The sequence below is a fragment of the Lolium rigidum genome, chromosome 3 (genome assembly GCF_022539505.1).
Source record: "Lolium rigidum isolate FL_2022 chromosome 3, APGP_CSIRO_Lrig_0.1, whole genome shotgun sequence".
Classification (NCBI taxonomy): Eukaryota; Viridiplantae; Streptophyta; class Magnoliopsida; order Poales; family Poaceae; genus Lolium; species Lolium rigidum.
This window is the reverse complement of record NC_061510.1, coordinates 75,795,524-75,806,237: the sequence shown is the minus strand read 5'-3', so window position 1 is coordinate 75,806,237 and position 10,714 is coordinate 75,795,524. Positions and strand designations below refer to the sequence as shown.

The following is a 10,714-nucleotide window of genomic DNA, read 5'->3' as shown; positions in this document are numbered from 1 at the left end:
TTTCACTGATTCTTCTATCTTTCTTAGTTTCTTTAGCAGTATTGAGATCATCCTGAACCATCAGGAAGTCATACATGTGTGACAATCGTGTCAGTTATAGTTGAAAATTATAGATGGACTATATAAAAGATGTGGAGTAGTACAGAGGGGAATTGCGAAATTAAGACAAAAAATTCAGTCTAACACATACGATGGTTCTTTTTTTTAACTGATTGTTTAAGTGAGACTAAAACCTCATGTTTTCTCATTGTACTCCTACAGATATGTGTATGGAAAATGATATAATCATGTTTTCTTGTCTTTAATTTGTACATACTTCAAAGGTTGCTGTGTGTACTGAAAAATACAAATGGATCATATTACACCTGACGAAGCATTTTTTTAGATGCTTTTCACATGTTAATGTAACTCCATGACCTCCTGTGGGACGACGACATTGTCAGATCAGGAAGGTGGCGTGAAGGAAGAAGGCGTTGTCAGAGCGGCACGTCGAGGATGTTATGTGGAAGGGGTGGCAAGGAAGGAGGGGGCGGCATTTTAAACAGCGGCGGAAGGCGAAGCAGCAGCGGAGACGTTGTCCGCAATAACACCGGCGCGGATGGCCACGCGGGCATGGTCAACGGGATGCTTCACTGCGCCGCCTGGGAACCTGCCAAGTCAATAACGTCGCTTGACCAGAGGTAGGCGACTGTTGGGCGTTGTTCTTGTCAATGACGCATCGGGCCCGCCACTCCCCGCCTCGCTTCTCGCTGTCCGGCGCCTCCGGAGCATCCCTTGCGGACCGGGGACGGGCTCGGGACGCCGGACACCGTATTAGTCCGTGTCGGACGGAAGGAGGCATTGTGGCTCGCGACTGGGGCCAAAAATATGTTCGACGCGTCCCAACATTTTTTGGAGGACGTGGCTGGAAATGCTCTAAGCTATCCTCACTAAACACGTTGATAGATTCTGTGAAATACACAATGCACGTGAAGACCATGCATCGATTCGTTGTGACCAATCTCCGAGCTTCTTCTGAACCGAGCACAACCGTTTGTAGGCTCTCTCCTGGCGGAACACTTGGGCCACGGCTTTGCGAACTTTGTCCGGGTTCACCCGATTCTGCTAGGCTACTCTCTTCTGGCCCGGTTAGAGGCAATTGCTTATGCATCGCTTGTAGCGAGCAATTATACGCCTCGCACACTATAAGTTCCTCCCTTCATCTAGGCCCATAGGAATAGCTGTCTAGAACACGTGCGCGGGACGGGGTGCATGCAAAAGGAACCTGGTTGTGAATTTTTTTTTGTCACCCGACCTACATTCACGTGTCTTTTTTGGAGTAAACCTAGATTCACGTGTTTGCTTCTTCTTTCTTTTATACGGAGTAGCTATTCACCCGACCTACATTTTGTATTATCTTTCTATTTTCCTCTAAGGGCTCCTTTGATTCAAAGGATTTGCATAGGAATTGTGTAGGATTTAGTTCCTATGGGAAAAATTCCTATACATGTTGTTTGATTCATAGGAACATATCCTATAGGAAAAATTCCTATAGGAATCTTGTAGTGTAATTTCTATAGGAAAAAAGCATTAGCTCATACCTCATGGAAAAATTCCTTTGCTACAATCAAACAAACTTCATCTTCCTATATGTTTCAAGTAGACATGCCATTCCAATCCTATACATTTCCTATTCCTATGCTTTTCCTATCCTTTAAATCAAAGGAGCCCTAAGAATTTCATACTAATTGCAATGCTTGCTTACGATTTTTAAAACGTTCAGATTTAAAGTTGTTCACCAGGTAAAAAAAAGGTTCAGATTTTTTTAATGTTCATGATTTAGAAATTATATCAGTTACCAAAACTGGTTCATGTTTCAAAATTTGTTCAAGGGGTAAAAAAAGATTCAAAGTTTTGAAAATTGTTCATTATTTTAAAAGGGTTTCGATTTTAAATTTTATTCATGATTTCCAAATTGTTCGGTTTAGAAAATTGTTCTAGATTTTAAAAAGGTTGAGATTGTACAAATTATTCACCAGTTAAAACGGTTTAGACTTTTAAAATGTTCAAGATTTAGAAATTCAGTTTTGAAAATGGTTTAGATTTCTAACTTTATCCACGGAGTAAAAAAATAAAAGGATAAAAAGGCTGAGAGATTTAAAAATTGTTCAAGATTTAGAAATTCAATTTTGAAAAACGGTTTAGATTTTAGATTTGTTCACCAAGTAAAAAAGAAACAGATAAAAAGGTTTAGATTTTAAAGAATGTTCAAGATTTGGAAATCCTGTTTCGGAAATATGGTTTAGATTATAAAAGTTGTTCACCGATTAAAACAAAGAAATGGATAATTTTTTTCTGATTTTACAAATGTTCAAGATTTAGAAATTCAGTTTAAAAAATAGTTTAGATTTATAAATTATTCAAAGAGTAAAAAAATAAACTCATAAAAATGTTGACATTATAGAAATGTTCAAGATTTAGAAATTCAATTTAAAAAATACTTCTCACTTTAAAATCTATTCACAGAGTAAAAAAAAGAAATTGATAAAAATATTCAGCTTATGAAAATGTTCATGATTTACAAATTCAGTTTCGAAAAATGGTTTAGATTTTAAAATTTATTCACCGAGTAAAAATAAAGAAACATGAAAAAAAATAGGGAAGGCGAAAAATGGAAAAGAAAACGAAAAATTACAAACAACAAGCAAACATGAAAAGGGAAGACACATCTAACTAGGAATCTGGCTTCAATTCATCATCGATGTAACACGCTCACAGGGTAACCACGCATGCATGTACGTGCTGTAACGAGCTAAAAATAAAGAGAAATTATATGTACTACATAGGTAAGCGCGCTTCGCCGCGTCGCCTACCGTCTGCTTCGGCAACGCGTGGTGTCGTTATGTGGGTTAGATTGGGCCATTTGAGAATGCCATTGTGATGTGGTGTTATGTGGGTCAGATTGGGCCGTTTGAGAATGCCGTTGTGAGCTACAGGGGCAGACGGTGAGATGGAGCATTCCAAGTTTGCATGCACAGCCGAGACGGTATATGCAGGCTTCTCTAGCCATGTTGAGACTCTAAGTGATTCATGAGTTGTAATAATTATGTACTGCTACTACTGCTTTGGTGCGACTTAGTTTAATAAAGAGCCGTATATGCATCAATTGATGCAGAGGTAGGGTACCCCATTTCGAAAAAAAGTGCACACCTTTTTTGTCAAAAACAATGCAAACATCATCGTGTTATTCATGTCCCAAATGCTTGAATAAACTAGACTCGGAAATCTACCTATGGAACGTCAAACTTCAGAACGTAAGAAAATATTTATGGCACATGTCAATGGTACAAATTATAGTATATGTTGTGGAAAAGAATCCCCTACAGAACATGAAACTTCAGACTGTAATACAACAACACTGAGTACATGTGGCGTTTGAAATCACCTATCCTCTAGATAGTTAAGTAAGGTGCATATCAACAACTGGTACTGATCGAGGCCATGGCATGCAATATCTAAAACATCAAAATATATTTCAGTAAGCAGATAGTTCATATATATTTCGCAATGCAGCCCCTCCCCAAAAGAAATGGAGATACTTTGTTCATGGAAGAACTGGGCACATAAGCTCCTGACTGGATTAACGTAAATACTAAATAATATTGTATTTTGGAGCACAGACAAATGGTATATTGGAAAATTCTAATTAATATGATGGAACCTGGGTATTTCCTTCGTATTCACACTCATTATTGCTACAATGGATTTGTCTCAGACCTGAACACATATAGAAGGTACACAACAATGTGCATTCATGGAGTGAAAAATACACCTTTTAGATCTGTACCGTTTAAGCACCTGGAATTTTCTCCGCATAAGCTGTGTGCTGTGCGCAACAAACAATTAGATTCAGATATTCTTTTAACAATGCTATGTGCAATTCGTCAAAAGATACCAAATCTTTTGATTCAGCTATAGACTCTTGGAAGTGCCGTTCTTTGATTGACGTCTTCCTAGAATACAATATTAATAGGTTATTAATAAAGGTAGAACTCAAAACATAAGATACAACTATAGTTGAAGCCAGTTGGCTTCGCCAACTCTTGGTAGACTCTCTAGTTCCTATCAATACCGGCTATCCTCATGAACCGTGACAATTGAACTCTTATTATCAAAGTGGGCAGGTGTAACATGAATTTTTCAAGGAATTTAAAGAGAATATTAAAATATGTCAGGAAAAGGAGAAACTTTGAAATGGTAGTGTAGGATTATACCATATCTAAGAGATGGCAGATCCTTTCACAAAGTTCCTATCAAGAAATGTGATACACAATGGATCAAAGGAGATGGCTTGGAGACCCACGGTAGTAATCCAACATATGTGATTGGACTACCCTTGAATTAGCACATGGAAAACACACTATTGGTTAATTTGAATAGAGTTTGCTAACTCTCTCCGCTGAAGATGCGCCTCTCTCACAATTTGTATGACATTTTTAGTTTCCTTAAGATGTCAATATATGATTGAATAAGCAAAGATGATATCCTAGAAAGCAATATAAATATGACGGGGGTAGCCCAATAGACTAAAAAATGATGGTAAACTAGAAACGGGACTAAGAAAAATGGTTCGGTTCACTGTCGTAGGGTTGATCGGACCGCCCGTGACGCGATGGTCGAGACATGTATGACCGGCTTTGCCATCATTTGTAATTTGTGAACTTGTTTATATTGGGCAGCACTCTACGTTAATAGCCAATTCACTTGTCTGTGTGTTGGGTGGGGCTGGTTTGGTGGAGAGGAGTAGTGAGCCTGTGATAAAACACCATCTGAGCATAATTATGAGCTTATTAATCATGTCCTCGATAATGCCCTGTAAGGAAATTTATGTGGATAAGATATATTAGATGATTTAAACTTCAGTGATAGACCGGGTGTAGGAAACGTCGCAGTTGTCGAGTGTTGAGCCAAGTGTATAACCTGCAAAAAACTCAGAGCTCTAGTCTTGTTAAACACCATATTATTTCAGCATATTCATATCGACAAAAATAAAGTTGAAACACCTACGTGTATTCTAGACTTAGTTTTATTGTTTGTGCCACTCTTATCAAATATATTGGTGATATTAGTTGGTGTAGAAAACTTTGTAAAACAGTCGGTTCCAAAATATAGCCAAGGCGGCTCCAAGAATGGATGCATTATATAAAACAGAGGAACACACCTGTGTCTGTGGGGATAATAGCTAGGCTATAGCTGCAGAGGAATATGTAAGATGGGTACAAATAGCTGGAATGGTCCTCACTTATCTGATGGTTTTGCACGGCATAGCTAGTTCAGAGAGAATCACGTACTAGTATTACTGTTCGTCATATTTCCAAATGGTCCAACTAAAGTACCGTCCTAGGAATGTACCTAGCTAGCTAGCATCCAGTTATTAAAACAAACAAAAGTACCACACTGGCTAATAATTTCAAAGAAGTTTTTTTTTTAAGCGTGCGGCTCTATCCTTGGAAATGAACTAACATGTAACTATTGAGCTTGTTGTGCAATTGATACAATTAACTGAACTATATGTGTGATGAATAGTCGTTCCAAAATAAAGGGCTTTTTTCACTCTTTTACTTGCATATTCATAAAATATTGATGATAGTTGATCCAAAAAACGTACTCCCTGTCCATAAAAGGATGTCAGAGATTTATCTAAATTAGGATGTATTTATACACTAAAGAGTGTCTAGATACATCTAAATTTAGACAAACTTACGACATCTATGTATAGACAGAGATTGTAATAAAGATCAAAAATACATGACGGACCACTTGTGCATACTATAAAACGTCATTTGAGAAGGAAGAGGTGCTGAACTGCTGATGCATGTTGGAAAAATCTACCTGTAAACTATGCATATGATATACCAGGTAAGATCAATTGCGATGAAAAATATTATAAGGTAGCAGCTGTTCAGAATTAAAGGGTTCGTACGTACACACTCAGACACAGCAAATATAACATACAACACCAGAAACTTAACGCGACAGAAGCAAGCAGCAGTAATTAAACACACGCGCGCGCATGCAATATATGTATGCATAGCGCCTGACGATGATGAGCTAGCTGATAAGTGATCAGTCGACCGACGCGGTAGTGGTACCGATCCCAGCATCCATTATGCTGTCTAGACGCTGCGCTCCATCTGCTTGAAGATGTCGAAGCTCTCAACGACTTGCTCGGTGACCCTCTCCTGCAGCTAGATATCCATGATGGACATTAGTTAAGCATCGATCATATATCCAAATTCGCATTAACACAGTTAATTAACTTGATGAATTACCTGAGGACCGGGCAATACTACTCTGGGTTCCGGGGTGCTGTTGGAAGCAGAAACAGTTGATGAGCAGCGAGGATCGCACTTGGCCCACTGCATATATATCAGTTTGATGGAATTGTTTGAGAGATAAATTAAATAGACAGAGGAGGTGAACACAATAATGTGCCTTACGTTCTTAGCAGCCATGCTGAAGGCCTCTCTGTGTTGGATATCTGGCTTCGCAGCTTTGATACGCTGTATTTCCTCCCTGCCACACATGCATGCATGTGGTTTGTTAAGGCGCGAACAGGTCGTAGGTGCAGTAATATATGGTACAACATACATATACACGTGTTATTTTCTGAGTATATTACAATAGTCAATTTTTGACTCATAAGTTGCACTGGCGGGATTCAAATAGAGATGTAGAGAACACACAATAGAATATACCAATTTAATAAAATAAAGAGTCAAAATGAAACATGTATTAGTTTTAGCAAACCTATTCCACTAAATCTACTTTCGAGAAGCAAACCTATTCGGGCTCTAACATGACAAATAAATTAAACATTGTATTGAAATTCAGTGTTTGAAGAATTCATGAACACCTAATTTATATCAGAATTGGATAAATTTGCATAACAAATAAAAACGTTCAATTTAGAACTTCACTTCTGAGAGGTGTTCTAAGTTTATAGAAAAGCACACACAAATATATGCTAGGGCATTGTGAAATATAACCATGCATGAAAGTAGTCCAATTTCACCACAACAATATGAATGTTGAAAAAAAAATTACGACTGTGTACATATATGTATGGATAGTCATTTGAATAGATCTTTTTAGAAGTGTGTGCATATTAATTTGCATTATGTCATGTGGTTTTGGTGAACTATTTTTATGTACCCCAGAAACCAACTCAAGTGCGCCTGCAGTACACAATGAAAGAAAAGCAATTTTTCTTACTACATGGAAACCAATAAATGTTGTGTAAATAGACGCAGTTTGTTTATTAATGTCTGATGACATACATATGTAGTATATAAATCCTTACTGAGATCTATTCTTGTGTAGTTCAGTAGTATGCAATTTAATCCAGTAAATAGGCTATTATTGCCATTCTAGAGGTAGATCAGCATTCTTCCGATGTTTCTACACTAAACAACACAAATATATACGTACATCCTATGTATTTTTTTATATGGAAGACAAATATTATTATGATAATGCCTCAGTAATAAACTAATAGATATACGAGAAATATTGTACATATAGGAAAACCAACTCAGAATGAAAAAGAATATCCTTCCATTAGATTATTATTTTATATATTTTATGAAGCCTTCAGATTGGGACCTAGTGTGCATAACTTTATTTGAAGAGCAATAAAAATGCATGCCCTTAATAAATTGGTACAATATATATCACGGTCTAAGATTGTCCAAATATGCAGTTGAAGTAGAGTGATTTGCAAATATTTCTTGCTTGTTTCCATGATTTTTTTTGTTTTATTTGAAATCAACCTTATAGCCGACAAGAGCTTAGCCCTAGCTTGTATCAAAAAAGGTAAACTCGATATACAATTCAAAAACTATGAACGACATATTTGCATGTAGCTAGCCTTGTTGTTTAATCCAGTAGAACATATATGGAGTGAGGAGACATAAAGTGGATGGAGAAGAATATGTTCATTCTAGGGTATTTTCATGTGTGCATTTAGATACACTACATCACATGTGAAGTCACTAAAAGAGACCTATTGAGGAATAACATCCGCTGCACCATGATCTACCTAGCTTCTGTATAAAAAAAATTCTACTTGGTTAACCAGTGGAAATGGACATTATTTATTACACTTGTATATTAGCCTATACTACATTGTACTGATCCATCAACATTAACAAAAAAAAATCTCAAAGCTTGTTAATCACTATCAGAAACAAATTGGGCATATAGGAAATGATGTCCCTCGGCAGTACTTGAAAGTTGAAATATTTATTTCTAAGATAGTGAAAAGTCAAACGTGCACTTGCTTACATGATCTGGAGATCTTGTGAAACTCTCTGTCGTACATGTAATTAATCAAATAGGAAAAATATCCCCGAACCAAGAATTAAATCAGAGCCCATAAACAGCATGTATGAGATCACATGTACTATGAAGGACACATAATGCATTTGGACAGACAAAAAGGAAAAATAAAAAAAAATGCCTTCTCACCTCATGAATCGATTATAAGCAGATGGAAGCCGGTGTTTCTTCTCTGGGGCTACACTCAAATGAAAATAAATATTGATTAGAAGAACCGAAGACTTTGCTCACCTGATTTCCTTAATTATTAAAAGAACTGAAACAAATCAATCATGTAGTACCAGCATGGAGGAGCAAAAATAGAAAGAAACAAACGAAGAAAAGGAAGGTAGAAGTTATGAAGGCATGATGTAGTTCGTTGCTACTTACGCTTAACAACAAAGGGAGCTCTGGGGCTGGCATCACTTGATGTCGGTGAGACGAGCGGTGGCAGCGGCTGGTTCCTCCTGCAGTCAGTGCATCCCTAACAGGAAGAAATATATGGCCATATAAGAATCAAGGTCCCAAGATCTCAAAATGTTAACCATGTACGACGATGGTGAAATCATATTTCCTAGAAATATGGAAACCACGCTTCCAGATCTCCACGGGAAGTCAAAACTCGAAACTAGTAATGAATTAATGCATCTGCTTCCAGGATATGAGTTAGGAAACCATGAATGCCACAGCAGAGCTGCTTCTAGGTTCTGAATGATGCCTTAAAAAACATCATCTGGCTTTAGCAGCAGTGTGAGCTTTCTCAGGTCACAGACGAGCAAAAGAAATCTTTTGTTGTCCAGCGTTGTTTAATCTTGCCTTGCAAACAGTACTTTTGAGTAGTTCAATAAAAGGGAGAGAGAGAGAGAGAGAGCATATCAAGGAAAAGGAACACTAACGCAAACTGCAAAAAAGCAAGCGGTGGCCATATTTCATGAGAAAATCCCACACGCTATGTGCAAGAAAAAATTTCCCCGTGTTTTATTTGTTCCATTAGTGCAACTTTTTATCTATTTCCTGCACCGTTCTTCATCACTCTCTGTCTCTCCTCATAACCAGTAGTATACCATATCTCTTTAGATAGAGAAACAGCAGGAATAAACCCCAAATCAAAGTTTTTTTTTGCGAAAAAACCACAAATCAAAGTTGAAGCAAATAAATGGATGGGTGGAGAGGACTAGAGGAGAAGAGATGAGAGACCTGAAACGGCCCCAGGGGGTGGTGGTGATCAGTTGGGGAGAGCGGCTGCACCATGGCCGGCGGCCGCGGGCTGAGGAAGGAGAGGTTGTTGCAGTGACCACATTTCACAGTCACGGTGTCCATCAGCCTCTTGCATGGAACTCCAACCTGCAGCTACCCAAAACACACAGAATCAATCACACAACAGTGCTATAAAATGTGATCCAGTGAGCTCAGCTAGCTAATTCGCTTGCATGTCACTAGCTAGTGGCGCACTTAATAACTTGTGCAAGAAAGATCGATGGAAGAACAAAAAAAGAGAGGTGTCTGCGACAGAGGGAGGAAGAGCGAGTATAGAAAATACTAAATCCGGAGTGTTGTCAAATCTGAAGTCCAGCATGCATGTAACAAGAAAGAATAGGAGAAATGGAAGCTGGGAACCACCAGACCTAAGGGATGTGAAAGATGGAACATGTGACACTAGCTAGCTAGGACAAAAGAATCAAGAAGAACCAAGGAAACACTGCATAGGAAAAGAGACTGGCAAAGCATGTACACGCGACACATCAATCATTTCTCGCATGAACATCAAATTCTAGTCAGTGCGTGCTCCTCCAATCAGGGAGAGCTAGAAAGCAACAAGTTGGGGGCCGGACTGATTTTGGTCCTTTCTCCAGTTCCTTGCCAGTAAGCTAGCTAACACATGAAATGCAAGGAAAGAAAGAAAATCCATGATCATCGATGATCGGCTCTGGTTTCTCGAGGAGTTTACCGCGAGCACGGTGTTGCAGTAGGTGCAGCGCACGTAGCACAGGTGCTCGGACGGCGACACCAAATCCATGCTCTGCATGCTCGGTAACGGGTGTTCGCCGGTGGCTGAGGAGGCAGGTAGCTGGAGGAGCCGGCCGGGGGAGATCGAGAGACAGTTAGCGTGTCGGCGTGTTCGAGGACCAACTAACAGGCGACGATGAGGAGGTGGGGAGAGGGAGGGAGGTAGAAGAAGGAGATGAAGAAGGTGGAGGGGGGAGAGAGTGTGGTGAGGTCTCCGGCCGGGAGAAGATGGGGTAGGGTTTCTACTCTCGCAATAATGCGGGCGGGACAGGACCCACGCGAGCACATCGACACCCATAAAGTTGTTCGAGACAAGCAACATACACGATACGCGCATACTAGTGTGGCT

At 39.0% G+C, this 10,714-nt stretch overlaps 1 protein-coding gene across 2 annotated transcripts; it reads right to left on the bottom strand.

The window, feature by feature from the left end:
- Nucleotides 1-5,913: 5,913 nt before the first annotated feature.
- Nucleotides 5,914-10,562, bottom strand: LOC124696911 (protein DROOPING LEAF). 2 transcript variants are annotated; one of them, XM_047229571.1, is made up of 7 exons: nucleotides 10,307-10,562; nucleotides 9,556-9,708; nucleotides 8,749-8,842; nucleotides 8,509-8,557; nucleotides 6,480-6,555; nucleotides 6,312-6,398; nucleotides 5,914-6,227 (listed from the first exon to the last, which is right to left on the bottom strand). In XM_047229571.1, the coding sequence occupies exons 1-7, from the start codon at nucleotides 10,382-10,384 to the stop codon at nucleotides 6,156-6,158; spliced, it is 609 nt and encodes a 202-aa protein (XP_047085527.1). In that variant the 5' UTR covers nucleotides 10,385-10,562; the 3' UTR covers nucleotides 5,914-6,155. The 2 variants fall into 2 exon arrangements, with proteins under 2 accessions (XP_047085527.1, XP_047085528.1); XM_047229572.1 differs by having other exon boundaries at nucleotides 9,556-9,702.
- Between the last annotated feature and the right edge of the window lie 152 nt (nucleotides 10,563-10,714).

Bases quoted from the DNA above. Each gene is read 5' to 3' on its own strand.
- LOC124696911 (XM_047229571.1), bottom strand. From the start codon at position 10,384: ATGCAGAGCATGGATTTGGTGTCGCCGTCCGAGCACCTGTGCTACGTG. The intron at 8,843-9,555 runs GTCTCTCATCTC...TCTTCCTGTTAG, and splicing joins ACCCCCTGGGGCCGTTTCAG to GGATGCACTGACTGCAGGAG. The intron at 6,399-6,479 runs GTAAGGCACATT...ATATATATGCAG, and splicing joins TCAGCATGGCTGCTAAGAAC to TGGGCCAAGTGCGATCCTCG.